The following is a 20,139-nucleotide window of genomic DNA, read 5'->3' on the forward strand; positions in this document are numbered from 1 at the left end:
GCCTCTGGCAGACAATATGATCTAGTGAATTAACTCCTAGATTTCTTGAGAGTCCTGAGTCCTTGGATTTCCTGTTTAGGTGACCTTCAAGTAAATTATTTTTGCAACAGGAGTATGGGGAACAAAGAAAGAAAATGGAGTAGTGATATTGGTTCTCCATTCCTCAGCTCAGTATTCAGCTGAAGTTTAGTCTGCACTGGTTTTACTTAAGGATTTGAACATAACATGGTAGAAAGAATATTGACTTGAAAGTCTGAGAATATATTTTCAAATAACAATCTCTGGTGACATTGGGCAAATCACTTAACTCCATGGGCCTCAGTTTCCTCACTCATAAAATGAGAGGGTTGCATAGGATGATCTCTGAGTCATCCAGTTCTAGATCTATGTTTCCATGTACCCTACTGTGAACCTGTGCCTGGGTCTCTGCCATTTAGCAAAGAAGACATGGAGGCTTCTTGGTCTCAAGAGTAAGTTATTCAGGACAGTGGGTGAGATCTTGAGCTCTGTGTTCAATACCAACTAATGGCTCACTGCTTCAGAAGACACTTCTTACATAGTGAATGAAAGCAGATGTTCTCTGCTCTACTTTTCCAGTTGCTTCTTCCTTCAATCTCTGGTCACACCCTTCATAATCATCTCTTTTAAAATAATGTCCACAGAATGTTTGCAGATTGAAATCATGGATGTAGACTCATGCCAAAGCCTGAATTGACCATCCATTGGCAAGCAGAGCCATCACCCCACCCAGAGAGGTCAAAACACTGTACAAAATCATTGCTTTCCATAATTTTTGCTGTCATAAAGAAGGGAAAGATCTATAAACTAATCTAATTAATAATGTTGTTACATGTGCACATTCAATTTGTTTCAGTTCAATTCATTTCATTAGAGAACTGGCACTAGCATCCAAGGAACTGAGTTCAAATGTCACTGCTGCTGCTGACTACCTGTGTAACATTGACCAAGTCATTAAATCTCCAAGGATCTCGATCTCTTCATCTATAAAATGAGGATTTGGGACTAGATGGTCTCTGAGATTCCTTCTGACTCCAGTTCTATTCTCCTTTTATCAGTTCATCTCAATAAGCATTTACTTGGCACCTACTATGTTCCATTCCTTAAGCTAGGTACTAATAGACATCAGAGAGGTTGGACTTTGGCAGCCGACACTCCCTGGACTCATGAATCTGCAGGCTTATTTCCTTCCATGATGTACAAGCCTTCAAGGGAATGGACATTACTGAATGTAACAGAAAAATTGAGAAGATATTGTAACCTTTAGAGGTATTGAGTTCATGGAGGGAAGTCTCCATCTGGATCTCTCCCATAAGCTTTCATTCTAAGCCTGTGAAAGGAAGGAAAATATAGGGATACTAGAGAAATACATACATACATGCATACATATATATATATATATATATATATATATATATATTCACAAAGTACACTCAGTTCAAGGTCAATTATATTAATGGTATATGGGTAGAGAAATTTTGGATGAATTTTTATAATAGTAACACAAGAGGTATGCAAAAGAAACAGATAACAGTTATAATAATGCAAAACTGACTTGAAACCCTAGTCATAGACAGAAACTCAGTAAGAAAGATGAACATTTCCACTGGGTTAAGGAGGTTAATTCTCCCTTGACTTGCTATTGGTTAGCCAGGAAGGAAGGAACAGATAGGAAATGGGTGGTAGAGAGCAGACTTAGGTGGGAAAATCATCCAAAAAGGAGAGAAGTTCATACAATTTTAAATGTGCAAGAGACCTCAAATATTATAAAAAAACAGTCAGATGATACCTATATAGCACTCTTCAAATAAAAAACTGCTATGAAAGTGCTAACAATCATTATTTATCTAATCCTCTAATTTTACAGATCAAAATTTAAGACTCAGGGAATTTAAATGAAATAGTGGCAGACTCAGGACTGGAATATGGGATTTCTAAATCTCAATTCAGGATTCAGACAATTTCCTTATAACTGAGGGGTGACCTTTAGCAATCATTTATCATTAGACTATGGGGTCTTCTTCCTATTTTGATGGAGTCAAGACTCACTTGGGACTTCAGAGCCTTTGGACCACTAAGCTCTGACCTTGATTTCCCAATTGAAACATTTCTTATTCTCTCAACACTCAATCATCTTCCAGAATCTTACCAGATATCATCTTGCCACCAAACCCCTGCTTGACTAGGGAGAAGACTGTCTTCTGTTGGTGTGCACAATCAATGCATGCCTTAACCACCTGCTGCAGGACTGCTGAGGGCCTCTCAGGCCCAAAGTGCTCCAGGAGCTGATATACCTTCTTTTTCTCCAAGTATGGCCCCAAGTTGGCTTGTTTGTTGACATAAATGCAAACTGCAGAAACAAATACCCAGCACCAAGTGCTTATTATGGAACACTGGGGATTGGCTCATATTGATAGTCTCGCCCAGGCTTTCACTCCCTCTTCCTTCCTCTCTTGACTTGGGAAGTATCACTTGGGTTGAGGAATTTTCTGGAAGGAGCAAAAATGTCAAGCCCTCCAAAGCAAGCACCCAACATTACCTCCTGAGTAGAATGATGGAGGGATAAGTACAACTGATAAACGATGGAGGGATAAATTGTCAACATTTCCTTGAAACTGAACCTTTAGCCTTAGAAGTTTTTCATCACAGAACTCAATACTGGAATCCAACAACCTGACCCTGCTTATTAACCCACTAGTAATAATGGTTCTAAGTCTCTAATACTTAAAAAGCGGTCATTTTCTTGCTGTATGTACAAACAGACGATACACACTCTCTTTTTTTTTTTACTCTCCTACCCCCATAACTCCCCCCAAAATAAAGTAACTCCTTTTTGATGACTTTTTTTTCTTACAAAGTCTTTGAGGTCATCCCTAAATGTCACAAATATTTATCAATAGAAGCCTATCTAGGAAAAATACTATGTACTTTTAACTTCAGAGGAAAGATATGTTCACTTGTTCTTCCTGGTCCTCTATGTAACTGAGGGGTCACTTAAGGAGAGTGACAGCCACCATCCTGGAAAGGACCTAGGAGAATAAGTCATTTGAGGCCAAGGCTGTTTGTCATGTTTGATTTTGTGTCCCCAACATCTGACATACAACTGGCACTTAACAAATCCTTACTGGATTGGGTATGCAGGGTATTGTTTTCCCATCTTCCCTAGACAACCAAAAAGAAAATAAATCAGTGAGCCATACACCAAAATCTGGGTTTGGAATTTACTCTGACATATTATAGGAAGGTTTTTTTTTCCCCCACCATTCCCTTTTTGCCATTGGCATAGGTGTACCTAGTCCTCAAGAAATTCTTACTGTACTATTTTAAAGGCTGGGGGCAGGATAGGAGGCAAAACTATGGACTAGAAAAGTAGAAAGGAGCTATTCTACAAAGTTGGGCCTGAGGGACTAAAATTCATTTGATTTCTGCTTATTCAGGGAACCTTTATTAAACAACTACTATGTGCCAGACTGTGCTAAAATCTAGGGGATGATAATATCATTGGCATCATGCTAGTCCTGTAGATATAACAGACAGATTTGGTAGGTAATCTTTGAGAAATATGTCTGAAGTAAAACGCTATTTTTTTGCCTTCTGGGGAGGAAGAAAGAGTGAGTTAGCAGGGAAGAATGTAGTAGGTATAGAGGTATAGTGGTAGCAGAGGAGATTTTCAAGGAGTATTTGTTCCTCTGGAGGAAACAAATAACAACGTCCAACCACGTAAGTACCCGAAGGATCTAATGAACTCATGTGGTAGTGGGAAGCTGCCAGTATACAGATTCCCTCTATCAATCAGCAGATCAACAATTGATCAGTGACTACCAATTTCTCAGATGTAGCTTGTAGCCTAAAAGAGTTAATTGATTTGACACAAGAAGTATGTGCCAGAAGCAAAATTTGAACTCAGATCTTCCTGACTTCAAAACAGTATTCTAACCATTGTACCATCCTACCTAATTTGCCATTATTTTTCTTTCTTCCTTTCCTCCCTCCCTCCCTCCCACTTTCTTCCTTCCTTCCTTCCTGCCTGCCTTCCTGCCTTGGAAAATTATATCAAAATTTGGTTGCCCAGAGAAGTTTATCAGTATTTAACATCAATTTCATGACAGCATGTATGCCAGGTTCTAGATAGTGGACAATGATCTTGCAATTTCCCAGTCACCAATGGACTAAATCAAGGGTGTGTCCCTGCTCCTATACTTTTTAACATGATGTTTTCAGCCATTTTATCAAATGCCTTCACCGAGGATGAACATGATCTCAAGGGTAGCTACCGCACTGTTGGCAAATTCTTCATCTTGGAAAGGCTACAAGCCAAGAACAAAGTGGAAGGAGTATTGGTGCATGATCTTCTGGTTGCAGATGATTGTGTACTCAATGCAGCCTCTGAAGCTGAGATCCAACAAAGTATGGATTGATTCTCTGCCGCTTGTGCTCATTTTGGTCTAACAATTAACACAAGAAAACACAGATACTCCATCAGCCAGCACCACATCATCCATATGTGGAACCATTAATTACAGCAAATGGAGAAGTTTTGAGCACTGTGGACAAGTTCACTTACCTTGGCAGTGTCCTTTCCAGGGAGGTTCACATTGACAATGAGATTGTCACACACATTGCCAGAGCTAATTTCAGGATTTGAGAGGCTCTGAAAGAATGTATAGGAGAGAAAAACCTTTTTGGTTTTGGTTGACTACCAAACTGAAGGTCTACAGAGCCATTGTGCTGACCTCATTGCTATATACCTATGAAATCTGGACATTCTACCAATGCTGTGTCAGAAACCTGAACCTGAATTAAAGGAACCATTTAAATTGTTTTAGGAAGATTCTGAAGACCACCTGTTAGGAGAAGATACCAGACACTGAAGCCCTTTCTCAAGCTAAACTGCCCAGCATTCCAAAATTATTACACAGAGTGCAGCTATGATGAGCTAGACATGTTATTAGAATGCCAGGTGTACCCTTTCCAAAAACCTATTTTATGGAGAACTTACATAGAGTAAGTGCTCACAAGAGGGTCAGAAGAAGCGATACTGAGACACCCTGAAGATTTCATTGAAGAACTTTAGAATTGATTGTACAGCATGGGAGACACTGGCACAGGACCACCCAGCATGATGTGCCCTCATCAGTGAGGGGGCTGCACTCTATTAGGAAGGCAGAATTGAAGAAGCTCAAATGAAATGTGACATCCATAAGTTTAGAGTCCCCACCCCAGGTGTTTACATGGACTATTTGTGCCCAATTTGTGGTAGAGCATTCTGAGCTCATATTGGTTGATCAGCCATAGTCAGACACTGTAATTTGTCTTGAACAGTGATGTCATTTTGGTCTTTTTTGTTAACAAAGGACAAGACCCTACCTTCCTTCCTTTCTATCTTCCTTCCTTCCTTCCTTCCTTCCTTCCTTCCTTTCTTCCTTTCTTTCTTTCTTTCTTTCTTTCTTTCTTTCTTTCTTTCTTTCTTTCTTTCTTTCTTTCTTTCTTTCTTGTTTCCACTCATCCATGCATCCATCTATCTAACTATCTAGAGTTTTAGAGCGAATGAATGACTATGGTGCCCTTTTCTCTCTCCACCCCTCCCATCCAGTACCTAGGATAGAACCTAGTGCACCTAGCCTATATCCAATGAATGTTTGTGGGATGAATCACTTCAGTGTTCAATATGATGTGTGGAGGAACAGGAATTAGAACTTCCTCCAATTCAGGGATTCTGGAAGTCAGCAATGAACTATCTGACTTTGTGCTAAGGAAGAATATAAAATTATATTACCTTGCCCCTTTCTTTGACATGGTAGGTTTGGCATAACAGATGGATATTTTACAAATTTTTCTGTACCTTTCACTTTAGTGAGACTGAGATAAGAGCCTCATTATCTTTCCCTTTACTGTAGCTCTGCCATTGGCAATAACTCTCTTAACCTGGATGTATTCCTATTATTTTGAAAAATTAAAATGTTATTGATATTTTTTGCTTTTATATCATATTCATTTCCAGATATAACATCCCCCACTTTCCCTTCCAGTGAACCTTTCCTTATGACAAAGAAAAAGTCAACCAAAACTAATTGTCAGAGTAGTCGACATTCTGTACCCACAGTTACTCATCCCTCAAAAGTGATATTGCTTTAAAAATTAAAAGTGAACCTTCTCAATAGAAGACTATAGGCAAGTATTCACTTTGTTCTCCATCTCCCCAATTTCATTATCATCCAGTAGAAATTACTAAAAAAAATGTACCAAGTCTGAGAGACACAGAAATTTTCTGTGACTAAGTAGTGTACTACACCTTAGCCAAGGCAAAAACCATCTGTACTGATTCTGAGTTAAATGGAGACTCTTGAGGCCTCCAAGATATTGAAAGAAGGGGCTAAAATCAGGACCAGATGAAAGATTCTGTTCTTGAAATTAGCATTTGAGTTTATAACTCAGTCATAGCATGGGATAAATGTGGTAACAGCTCCATGATTGGATCCCTGCCAGCCATACTGTAAAAAGAAAGTTTAGAGTAGACAAAGAGCACTGTAGCTAATGTAGTCACTTTAGAGGGTTTACCAGTAAAGGATACCGCTAGAATGAAAGTCAAGCATGGGAACTGGTTTTTTTGAAAGGGGCCTCACATAATTCTTTGAACATAGTATAGGGACGAAAAGGGCAGGAAGTAGGAGGGGAGAAGGAAAGGAGAAAGAGGAGAGAGAAAGACAGTTAGAGGTGGTCCTGTCTCCATTCTAGAGTATATGCATCTAGAGAAAAGAATTTTAATCCTCTTTGGATGTAGGCACTCCTCTACATTTGTTTCAGGTTGTTGAATTTATAGGGTTCTGAAGAAACTGCAGGCTTTTGCAACATATTAGAAAAATGAATTGCCTAAAATTGGAAGCTACAATATTGTCTGTTTTTTCATAGTCCTCATCCAAGGGAAGCATGAATTTCTTAATTTACAGGCATGATTTTGTACTCCTTGCCCTAGGTGCAGGTACAAAAATTACTTGCTAAGGTTTCTAGAGAAAGAAAATATTTCAAGCTGAAATGGATCTCAGAGTCCAATCTCAAAGTCCAAGCTTTTAATTTTATAGATAAGGAAACTAAGACCCAGAAAAATTAAGTGATTTATGAGGAGTCACCTAGCTAGTAAATATCTAAGGTGGAATTTGAATCTATGTCTTCTGAACTAAAAATTCATTGTTGTATCTATTACATTACCCCACTTCTTTTTCTTATGGGCTCACTACTTTGCTCTTCTATTTTTTTAAAGTAGTATTGTGGTAAAAACTGTTATTCAATCATTTTCAGTATCGACTGACTCTGACCCCATTTGAGTTTTTCTTGGCAAAGCTATTGGAATGGTTTGCCATTTCCTTCTCTGGTTTATTTTACAGGTGAGGAAACTGAAAAAAAAATACCAAATCACTGACAGTAAGTGTCTGAGGTTAGATATTAATTCAGAAAAACTGACTCCTGACAACAGGCCTGGTACTCTATCCACTGTACCACCAAGCAGCCTTGTGGTAAAATTAAATTAAATTAAATTGAAATGTTGTTATTCAGTTGCATCTGACTCTTTGTGATACAATTTGGAGGCTTTTTGGCAAAACTAAAGGACTTGTGATTTTCATCTCCAGTACATCAAGGGAAAAAGATATATAGTGATTTGTCCAGGGTCAGGTAGGCAGTTAAGTGTCTGAGGCTGGATTTGAACTCAGGTCTTATTGACTCCACAGTGCTTTATCTACTAATCCTCTTAGCTTCTTCAGATGAAGACTTATTTAGCAAAATCTCTGGGAAGAGTCAGAGATTGACTCAACAAACAGAACATAACTTTAGATGTCTTCTTAAGAAAAATGGTAGTGGGGTAGACACACTGCCAACTCAGAGCAAGGAAAATCCAAATTCAAATCTAACTTCAAACACTTAACAGTTGTGTGACCCTGAGCAGTTCACTTCATTTCTGTCTCAGTTTACTGAACCATAAAATGAGAATAAGTACCCACCTCCCAGGTTTGTTGTGAAAATCAAATAATATAATGTTTGTATAGTGCTTTATAAACCTTAAAGATGTATAAAATACTAATTATTATCATCATACACTGTTAGATCTCTCCAGAAAGTATTATCAGACTCCCATGATAGAAAACAAGAAAATGAAAGCCATCTCTATACCTACTAGCTTACTAAGCAAATTTTAGAATATGCTTCAAGGAACGCAGGAGCATTCACCAGTTTCAGTGGCTTATGGAGCATATAGTTAATATGTATGATGATAAATTAATGATGCCTGAAGTGAGCAAAACCAAAATAATGTATAACAATAACATTCCAAAAATGATCAACTTTGAAATATTTAATGTCTCTGATCGACATAATGATCCAATCAGGATTCCAGGAGACCAATGATAAATAATGCTCCCTATCTTCAAAAGATATATAATAAGACATAAACTTTTAGAAATGGATAGTATTGGAATTTGTTCTGCTATATCATTTATATTTGGATTTTATTTTTTCCTATTGAGAGGTGGGAAGGAGAGTAAATAAATGTTTTAATTGAAAAAAGTTATTTAAAAAAGGAAATGGTATGAAAAGACATTGGCAAGGGGGCAGTTAGATGGTGCAATGGATAAAGCATTGGTCCTGGAGTCAGAAGGACCAGAGTTCAAGTCTGGACTCAGACACTTAATTACTTAGCTGTGTGACCTTGGGCAAGTCATTTAACCCCATTGCCTTGCAAAACAAAAAACTAAAGCCGTTGGGAAAAAAATCAGAAAAAGACCTGAAACTGTCTATTAATAGCAATTTCTTTCTTACTTAGAGTTTACAGAATTATATATCTCATTTTGGAAGTATTCTCAGAAGCAATCTAGTCCAAACCTCACTTTTAGGAATGGTAGTAAACATCAGAGGCAGGAATTGAACCCAAGCTAAACTCTTTCCACTATATCTTACTGTCTCCTTGTCTTAGCTGCCTGGGACACTGAGGGGGTCAAATAAATTTTGCCTGTGATCACGCACCTAATACAAATCAGACATAGGAACTACCTCCATATCCACTTGATACAAAGTTGACTCAATGACCATTTTGTACCAATATCATTCTTTAAGTCCATATAGAAAATCTATCTTACATATTACTTTATAAATTTCCATCCACCTGTAAGTAAAAATGTGAAGTTGATTTAAATGTTGTCATGACCACAACCTTGCTTTTCTGTGCTCTTTCTTCCTTACAGTTTTTCTCTCCTTTTAGTCAACCCTTTCAGGAAGCAATGTTTCAAATTAACAAACACTCCCCTTTGGAAGAAAACAGTCTGAGAAGCTCCCTGATAAACTACTGATAAAAAGAACTCTCTATGTATATAAATATGCTTGGGAAACTGAAAAACAATTTGACAGAAAATTGGTTTAGCATAGTATATAGTACCACGTGCCATTGAGTTAAATTGCAAGTGAATAAGATACAGAGTATTACATATAAATTACAAATAAATACAGAGTATTACTCCATTAATTAAAGTTGTTTTACACTTATTTAATTTTATAAATTATGAATAATATGCTTTTGGGGGGGGTGGCAAGGCAAATGGGGTTAAGTGGCTTGCCTAAGGCCACACAGCTAGGTAATTATTAAGTTCTGTGGCCACATTTGAACTCAGGTCCTCCTGACTCCAGGGTTGGTGCTTTATCCACTATGCCACCTAGCTGCCCCTAGAATTTATCTTAAAATAAAAGATAGATAACTTCAATTACCCAGAGTTCTAAAGTTTTTGCACAAATAAAAAAATGCAGCTTTGTATCAAATACCATTCATAAACCTGTGATATTTAAAATATATAAAGAATTAACACAAATATAAATAAGGTCAGGAGCCAACAGATAAGTAATCAAAAGATATGGACAGGTTTGGATCGTTTTTTTTGCAAACCATGAAAATATGAAAGACTGCTCCAAGTCACTAGGAAAGAAATGTAAATTAAATCAACTCTGATATTTTACTTCATAGTCATTAAATTGTAAATTATGAATGTTGAAGGAGTTATAAGAAGATAAACACATTAATACCCAGTTAGTAGAGCTATGAATTGGAAAGCAATTTGGAATTAAGGAAAGTGACTACATTGTTTACCCATTTTGACCCAAAGTTCCCATTACTAGGCAAATGCCCCAACAACAAAATATTCATAGAATCACTTTCTGTAATAGCAAAAAACTAGAACAAAATAGATATCTGTTAATTGGAAAATGGCTAAACAAACATAAATATAATGGAATATTATTGAACTGTAAGAAATGATGTTTATGAGTAATTTAGAGAAACATGGGAAGATATACACCATATTCAGAATAAAGTAATCAGAAAAAAAGGGATCGATATGTACCCAGTAACCCAGCTATGTCAATAAAAGCAACACTCAAATTATGCCAAATAATATAAATGAAAGCAACACTCAAATTAAGCCCAAAATAATTATGACCAATTATATAATTATTTGAAATTATAAATGATCAGTCACATTCCTAGAGAAGAAATGAGAAAGCATCTTCCTTCTCTCAAGGTGAAAAACATGAGAGATTATAGGTACAGAATGTCACATATACAATCAGTTGTGTTAACTGTCTAAGATTTATTTATCTTTGTTTCACAGGAAGTGTAATTCTGGGGAATGGGTGAGAAGGAATATAACATATCTAGAAATGATTTTGATATTAAGATGAAAGGCATTGTTTATTTTTGTTTAAAAAAGAAAAGAAATTTACCCTAAAGTCTTAGGGACTTGTATTTATGCATTACTAGAACTGTTTTCAGGTTTTAAAAGATTAATACAAATCAATTTCTAATAATGAAATTTTTAGTATTAATGGGAGAGTTATTTGGAAGTAGGGTAATCTTAGATAATAATGAACTAAGAGCCGGAAGGGACTTGAGGGGCCATCTAGTCCAAATCCCTCAGGTTAAATGACTTGGTTAAGGTCTTATTGGTAGAAAGAACCAAAAGCAATATTTGAATCTAGTCTTACGACTACCATAGGGAGAGAGCTCTTTCCACTCTACTGGAGCCCTATTGCTGTTCATTTTTTTATCTTTGCTTCTTCCTAACATCTAATACAATTCCTAGCACATAGAAGATATCTAATAGATGCATGCATTCATGCAAGAATGAATAATGAATGCATGCGTGAATTGGGTCACTTTATATTTATTTTCGATCCCTTTTATAGACTTGCTTTCATACATCCCGATTCGAGTACATTCTACTCCAGGACTGGTGGCAAGAAGCTGGGTTGGCAAAAAGAGACAATACTATGAAATTAAAAATCTGATTGTTTATAACGCTGATGTCATAACATTGAATCTTCTTAGGATTGGTTCAAGACAAGTCTGACTGCAAAGAAGCCCCGAAACAGGGCTTTCAATCCATGCTCTCGCCTACCTCCCTTCCCCCATTAATTCGTTCAGCAGGGCTATCATGTTCTTTGAAAAGCCAGAACAGAATGTTCCAAACCTCCAGAAGGCAGAGCTCGACATTTCTGGTCATTATAGATCGCACTTGGCTGACAGTCAGTCACATCGATCTCCAATGATAGCCGCGGCCATGGAGCAAACAGGCATTAATTAGTTAACTAGCTCCCTGCCCGCCAACGCCCCCATTTGTGTGGAGTTCGGCTGACGTACCTGTGAGCGCCTGGGCTGCTGTGGCTGAGCTGGGGATGGCGGCTGCATCCTGGGGGATGGAGCTGACATCTGGCTCCGGTGTGCTTCGCGGAGGAGAGATTGCTAAAGGAGTCATTAGAACACGAGACTTCAGCTGCAAGATATAACCAATTTGGTGAATGAAAACCTAGAGGGCATCATTTCCTTGTCTCCCTGAATACTGTCGTTAGTTAGCAAATTCTAGTGCATCACCCCGCCCCCCCTTCTTTCCTTTCCTCTCCCGTCCATAGTGTGTGAAGTATGACAGAGGGTCACCGATGGCTGCGTCCTGAGGGCAGGTGTGTGAAGTGGAGTTATGTATCAACAGCTGTAGGGTAGCCCAATGGGATCTAGCCAAGACCGCATCTAGGAAACAAACTATGCTAGGCATGGGCACTTTCCTGCGAAATCAGAGAAAGCCAGAAAGGGGCCAGCTAGTCCAACTCTGACCTGAATTAGATCCCTTTCCACAAAAAAAAAAAGAAGAAGAATTGGCATTAATGTTGGGGGTAAATAAAGCTTTGAATTTGAGTTAAACCTGAAGAGGCCTTGGGGCATAAAAGTGTAGTCATGAAAGAATGCCTCCCTAGTCCTTCGACCTTGCTTGGCTGGAAAGAGGCATGAAAAGATAGCTCCCAACCATGTGTCCTATCTCCAGAGCCCCAAGAAAAGCCCTTCCTCCTGGGAATAGTTTCCTCCCTCAGGTCTATAGAGACTTCATACTTGGACAGTTAGATCATTTCCTCCTCCCTTTCCCTTTAGAATTTAGTCGATCAAAAAACCCATCCTCCAGACATCTAGGACTAGGAGGGTCTGAATCTTATTTAAACTCTCCCTGCTCCCCCTAAGGCAGGCAATTAGCGTGATTTGTACTAATTCTCTCCTACTGCTCCTGAGCAAATTCATGAAAGATCTTGGCCAAAAAGGAATCTTTTGTTCTTGGCTGTGTTCTCTCCCCAATCCGACACTTGAACAGGGTACCAGAGACCCCTGACTAAGAGGTTTTAGCCCCTTTGGAGGACTCCTCTGGTAAATAGCTATACCTGGAGTACCAGAGACCCCTAACTGAGGGGCTTTTAGCCCTTTAGAGAGTTCCCTCTGTTAAACGGTTGTATTAATATGGCCTTTTAAGGTTTGTAAAATGCTTTACATATGTTATCTTATTTGATTCTCACAACCCTGATATATATATATATATATATATATTATATATATATATATATATATATATATGAGGAAACTGACACTAGAAGTGATTTGTCTGAGGTCACCCAGCTAATAAGCATCTCAGGTAGGATTTGAACTCAGGTCTCCTCGATTCCAAGTTCAGTCTTCTATTTGCTGCTACCTCCAGCTTTTGTTTAAAGATCGCCAAGGCATGGGTACCCATTTAGTCCAAGACAGCTCACTACATTTTTGGACAAGCTTTTATTGTTAAGAATTTTGGCCTTACATTAAGTCCAAATTTATCCAGTTTTCAACTATTGCTGTTTGCTAGTGTGGACATTTAGGACAAGTAGAATTTGACTAATTCTTCCCCATATGACAGTCCTTTGATCACTTAAAGACTACATTCATGTTCCCCCTAAGTCTTATATTCTCCAGACTATACATTCTCAGTTTCTTTAACTAGTTTCTTGTACAAAAATTCAAGGCTTTTCACCAATTTGGTAATCCCACTTTGGATGTCCTCTATCCTTTCTAAAATGTGGTACACATATTTCTAAAATGTGGCAACATATTTTTTCAGATGTGTCAGAGCAGGACAGAGTAGAGCAGAACTAGCACATCCTAATTTCTGAAAACCATGCTTCTCTTGAAAGCAGACTAAGATTAGATTAGCTTTCTTGGTTGTCATAGCACACATTTGACTCATATTAATAAACCCATATAGTTTGCTAAGATTGCCAGATCTTTTCCAGATGAACTGATATCTAATCTGTTGGCTCCATCTTGTACTTATAAAACTGATTCTTCAGATTGGAGTTTTATGACATTATACAGGGTGTTCCAAAAGTCTTAGTGTGGTTTTAAATTTTAATAGCTTAAAACCAAAGTAAGACTTTAAAACATTGTAGATAGAGATAATTAGGTGGCACAGTGGATAGATTGCAGGGTCCAGAGTTAGGAATCTATAAATTCAAACTCATCATCAGAGACTTGCTAGCTGTGTAACACTGAGCATGTCACTTAAAAAAATGTCTTTGCCTGAGTTTTCCCAACTGTCAAATGGGGAAATAGCACCCACCTCCCAGAGTGATTGTGAGGATCAAATGAGATAATATTTTTAATGTGCTAAGAATAATGCCTGGGAGATAATAGGTGCTTGTAATTGCATGTTCCTTTCCTTCCTACACAGCCCTATTAAATTTCATCTTATTAAGATAAAGTCCAGTATTCTAGTTGGCCAAGATCTTTTGAAATATTAACTGTTATACAGTAAGCAGTCCTTCCCAGCTCTGTGTCATCTGTAAGTTTGACAATCATTTCTTCTATTTACTTCTCTAAGACATTGATTTAAAAAAAAAACACATTAAACCAGGCAGAGATTCATGGAGTGTTCCACTCAAGAACTTCCAAGTTGGTATATAATTTTGTAGTTATAGTGATTCAGATATCGTCAAATGCTCATAACTGAACTATTGTCTAATCCCATAGCTCATTATCTTTTCCACAATAGCATGAGAGCTTTGGTGAAATTCTTTGCTAGTAATCTCAGTAAACTTAAACTATATAATTCCCCAAAATTTGTCAGTTAAGACAGACCTTAGTCCTTTGGGGGCACAATTTCCTTTTCTGGATGGTCATCAACCATCTCCTTAATAGGGCATTTTAGAATTTTTCAATGACTCAAAGTGAAAATCACTGACTTATTGTGTGCTAGCACCATCTTCTTTGCTCTCTTGAAGACTAGAAGAATATTTGCCTTTCTTTAATCCTGAAGTATATTACTCACTCTCCATGGAGCTTCAGAGTATACTAACAATGGCTTGATAATTATAACTAGCAATGTTTTTAGTACCTGAGGTCACAGCACTTCTGGGTCAGGTGATTTGAGTTCATCAATTTTACTATGTCCTTATATCTGGAGTATAAATTAAGGAAGGTACACAATTCTAGGATCTGTCTAAGACTTTCCATTACATTGGTGATATTCTAAGCAATACAAAGCAATGGACTAGGAGTTAAGACACCTAGGTTCTTATCCTGGTTCTTACACTTACTAGGTCAGAAATTTCTAAGTGACAAGTTATTATATATTTCTGGGCCTTGGTTTCCCCATTTGTAAAATGAGAAGTTTGATCCATAAAGCTCTAGCACTCTATAGTCATCCAAACCATGCAATCACCAAGAGCAATCATGGCCTTGGTTTCATATAAATTAGTCTGAAAGCCCTCCATCATAGAGGACTACAGTGGATCTTCAGAACCATGTTCTCCTTATCCTTGATGACTATCTTTAACTCTTTCCTGAGAAAGAACACTAGCTTTGGAGTCAGAGTCAGGATTCAAATTCCACTTCTGATATCTGAATTACTCCAAGCAATTTGCTTAACCTCCTTGTGCCTCAGTTTACTCACCTGCAAATTGAGAGGACTGAATTAGATGGTTTCTGAGGTCCCATCTCACTTTTGAACTATGATCCAATTGTGAATATACATACATATATATATATATGTATGTACATATATTCAGGAACCATTTCCCAGAGAGAGAGAGAGACTTACTGTCCTGTGGCTAGTTCTGGCGATCAAGGCTACTAGCATTAACCATTTGTCATGACATATGTTCTGTGATAAGAAGAGGCCACCTTCCATGTCTTGCTTGGAACCTTAAACATGGAACAGAAAATTTACTCTTAAAGTGCTAGGGAACTGTTGTTATTCAGGATGATTTGTCAGCAAGCTCAGTGCACCAAAGTGACAAGGATTGAAAATGTTCCCTGTTAAAGATCACTCTCTGTTAGTAATCTAATTGAATGTAAACTCTTTGAGGGTAGGGACTTTTTCATTCCTGTGTTTGTAACTCTAAACCTAGAAACAAGTAGGTGCTTAATAAAAGCTCATTGAACTTAGATGTTTGTAGAATCTCAGAGTCAATGGAAACTTTTACCCTCTACTTAATACAATTACCTTGAGGTCAAACCAGTCTTTATTGTGCCTTTTTATCTCAGATGTTGGAAAAGAAACAAGATTAATGACTTTGAATTAGCAGTACTTTGTGGTACATGATGTAATGAGACTTTTTTCAACACAGTAATGACTGTGCTGTAAGAAATGATGAATACAGGGTAGCATGGGAAGATTTATATAAATTGTTGCAGAATAAAGTAAGTATAACCAGGAAAACAATATAAAAAAATGATTCCAACAGCATAAATGATACAAAGAATCTTAAGACAAAAGAAACTGAATGTTGCAAAATTATAATGGCCAGTCTTACAAAGGCCTCTCCCCATCTTCTTTACCCAAATCTTCTTTTTATGAGTGTGGAGCTTTAGATGTGACATCATCATTTTTAGTATGTTGATTAGTTTTGCTGAACTGTTTTTTTCTTCTTTCTTCTTTTTTATAGGGGGTGACTCTTGAGGAGTCATATAGGTGATGTAAAAATAAAAGAAAGACAAAATTTATTTTACATAAGAATTTCACTTACAAGTAGTGCTAGCTATTTATTCATGTGGTTGTTATCTAATGAGAATATTTTTGAAGGATTCAAAGCATTAAGTCAGAAATTTGCTATTAATAGGCACTTTATCATACCAAGAGTTGAGCATTTAAACCAAATTAAAGGCCATAAAAATAAAGTACTTTTAAGTAATTCCCAAAATAATGAAAATAAGATTGCAGTTGTGAACAAATGAGTGAACCCAAAATGCTTTGTGAACTGGTCACAGTGACTTGGTTGTCGTCTGCTTGTTCATTTGTTAAATGTCTCAGTCTGCCACAGTGCCACCCAGGCTCAGTGAGAGTGAACCAACTTTCCACTTGGATGGCCTTTCAGTGAGTAAAATTTCTCCCTGTATGTATCAGGCTGCTCAGCTGGTGCAGGCCATGTAATGAATGAGGAAGGATAGGCAATGAGGGCCCTCTTGCTAAAAATGTTACCTTTGATTCTCCCCTTGGAGCAGGGATGTGATTTGGAAACCCCAGGACCGAAAGTTGAAGCCTCTCCAACTTGTAAAATGATGAGCTCCAACTTCTGCCCCAATCTGTTCAAGCTGTTCTCCTGGCAGGTGATTTTTCTTTGTTTTTTAATGGACAAACTCAAATAGGCTGCAGCAGAACAAACGGCCGGGAATGAAGAGGAAGGAGGGGAGGAGGGGAGTCTTTCTTGGCAGTCATACCCACTTGAAGAAGATTCACTGCCCAGGATGCCTTGCCCTGACATACAGTAGCTAATCAATTTGCAATCTAGGGAGCACACTCAAAGCCAACAATCCTGTACAGGCACTAGTGAAGTTGGCACCTCGATCTGAAATGCAAAACCTTAATCAAACGCATCCAACACGCTATGTGTAAAGGGCGTTGCTGCCAATGGTTGCCAAAGGAGCCTGTGCTTTGCCTTGTTAATAGTATCATGGTGAGAATGGAACAGAAGGAGAAAGTGTCCATCTCTGCCAGCTGGAAATGCAATCAAAGAGGGTGGAACCCTCTGGCCAGCTCATCTTTTCTTTGCATTAAGAGACCTAACATTTAACTTTTGGACAATTTGGACTTTGTGTTCCATGTCGACCTACTCTTCAATGCTGTACTTCTTTGATGACTTTTAGCTCAATTCAACCAAAAAAAAATCAAGCAAACATTTATTAAATATGGACCTACAATGTGTTTCATATCCCATCACCTGGGAGAGAGGGGGTGATATGCTTTAGGAGTCAAGAGGACAAAGATTTTTAAATGACATTGTCCTGCCCTTAAGGAGCTTACAATTTAGTGGTAATAAAAATAGTTAGCATTTTAAGGTTTACCAAATATACTATACTATATTTGTCATTTCATTGCCCTCTCACAATAATCTCACAAGGTAAATGCTTTTATTATCCCAATTTATAAATAATAAAAGTGACCCTGAGAGAGATTAATTATCTTGTCCAGGTTCACAAAGATGATAAGTATTTCAGGCAAGGTTTGAACGCAGTTCTTTCTGACTCCAAGTCACCCAACTGCCTAATAATTATTCTAGGGAGGAAATCACCATTTTGAGCGAGAACAAGATAAGACAAAAAAATCCAACTACTTTGTCTATGATAATATGTTTGTATAACATTATATTATATATGCATCTTATATCATATATATTGTAATTACTTAGAGGAGATCTGGAGCAGGGTGAGAGATTTGAGGAGGAAGGATCTGAAAACTGGAGGACAGGGGAAAGATAGATTGCAAACACCATGACAGGATTCCATTGTGAACTAAAATCCCAAGCCAGAGACCAGTCTAAACACAAAAGATTATTTAGTAAGATCCTGAGTAAGTTGTTTTCTCTTGAGGGAAATGGAATGCCCTGTTCAAATGAATAGCTCTGTCCCAATTTACCTTGTTTATGGAAATGATCTTCCAAGCTTTCAAAGTTTGTTAAATCAACCACAAATCAACATGGTAGTCAAAAAAGCCATTCAGTTTAATTGGCATAAATAGAATAGTACTGATCACTTTACAAAAACCAGTCAACCAAAAACTTAAAAAAAAAATAAAACCCTCAAAGTGAAGTGAAATCCCAAATCATGAGGAAAGGCCCAACTAAAATGGGATGGGCAATCAAGAAGTTAAAAGGGTAAATGGACCTCTAATGCAGTCATCAGGTTTTGGTGGAAATGCATAGTTTTATCTTTTCAGGAGTTACGATTTTCTGAAGGTTGTCCAATGGACAGCATTAGTATGAATAAATGACATTTAGGAAATAAAACTTTGTATAAGTTATCTCAAGCTAAAGAGGATAGAGTATGTACACAGGAAGCAAAAAAATAGGGAAGAATTATGGAAGCTAATACCTTATCAACAAAGTGAATGTTTTTAATCCCTGAAACTAAAAGGGCATCACTGAATATAAGCTATGTGTAAGCACACAAACACATACACACACATACATATATACATACACAATTATATATAAGCAATAGCCCACATACCCCAGAACTTTTAAATTCCTTAATTTGACTTTCTTCAGAAATATACAAAATATACTAAAAGAAGCTCGCAAATGTCCTAGATTCATCTACTCTTCTCTATAGGGCTGTTAGTAGTTCATTTCTAATCTTGTTATCTCATTCTAAAAGAGTTAAAATCAAGATGGAGTATTTAAAGTTCATGAAGTATTAAAGTTTGTTTGGATAAACAATGATAGAGTTGGCACCAGAATTCACTCTAACTCTCAATCTGTAGATCTCTATTACCACCCTTTCCACCTCTCCTTAGCTCTACATTTCCCTATCTTTACCTCTGTCTCTACATCTCTAGCTCTGTATTTCTATGTCTATATTTTACATTTCTGCATTTACCTACAGGTCGATGTAAATCGCTCCATCTCCATGATTTCATTAGTACTCGAGTCTAGACCTCTGGATGTGGAAATAACCCCTCTACTAAAGAATTGTCTAGAACATTAATGTGGCAGCTATATGACTGGAGAGGAGATGTCTTTAAGAGATGTGATAAATGTGTAAATGATAAGCTTTAGCAATAGATTGATTGTGTTGAATGAGTGAGCATTAGAAATCAATGATGACTTCCAGATGGCAAGCTTATATGATTGAAATAATTGTGGTTGTGCTTGTTTTTGTTCTATCATTTTTCTTTTACAGATGAGGAAATTGAGGCAAACAGGATTCGCAATGGCTCAAGCTGGATTTGAACTCAGGAAGCTGAATCTTCCTGACTTCAGATCTGGTACTCTTTCCTCTGTGCCACCTAGCTTCCTCTTCATTTAGTTACATGATGATAAAGTTGTATTCTATTTCATTTATGTGAATGTGTGATATATTTATATCATATACATATGATATATACACAATATGTTGCACAAATTGTATCAATGTATCAAATATTGAAGCAACTTGGCACTGATACTCAGTAAGTATAGAAGAGACAATAGTATGTACTGTCTACACATATACATACACATACATATCATGCATAGAGGGTAAAAAAAGTACCCAAATTCAGTGTAGGCAGTTTAACTCTTAGCTCCCACAAATATAATTTTGTAAATCCCTCTTGCCATTTAGCTAATTCTTAGATGCCCTTACCAAGCATTGTGCTTTAAAAGGGCCCCAGCATGGAAGAACATGCCTGAGAAGTAGGTAAAACACTGAAAAATCTTATCACCTTTGTGCCACTTAAGCAAATTTTGAAAAGAACATGTTTGAGTATTCTTTGTTGCTAATTGGTTTCAACTTTTACTAGCTTAGAACATGGGTTCTAGCTTTAA

At 37.3% G+C, this 20,139-nt stretch overlaps 1 protein-coding gene across 4 annotated transcripts in view; it reads right to left on the reverse strand.

Moving 5' to 3' along the window:
- The window catches only part of SCML4 (Scm polycomb group protein like 4), a 176,477-nt gene that overhangs the window by 66,477 nt on the left and 89,861 nt on the right, over positions 1–20,139 (reverse strand). Inside the window, exons 3-4 of one of the 4 annotated variants that reach the window (XM_074187289.1) lie at positions 11,690–11,822; positions 2,168–2,368 (exon numbers count right to left, since the gene is read on the reverse strand). The exons of 1 other annotated variant lie outside the window; for it this stretch is intronic. In XM_074187289.1, the coding sequence (XP_074043390.1) occupies positions 2,168–2,368; positions 11,690–11,822 (334 nt within the window). The remainder of the gene's footprint in view (positions 1–2,167; positions 2,369–11,689; positions 11,823–20,139) is intronic. 2 more of the 4 variants (XM_074187286.1, XM_074187288.1) reach the window with 2 other exon arrangements.

This window comes from Macrotis lagotis, chromosome 5, assembly GCF_037893015.1.
Source record: "Macrotis lagotis isolate mMagLag1 chromosome 5, bilby.v1.9.chrom.fasta, whole genome shotgun sequence".
Taxonomy (NCBI): Eukaryota; Metazoa; Chordata; class Mammalia; order Peramelemorphia; family Peramelidae; genus Macrotis; species Macrotis lagotis.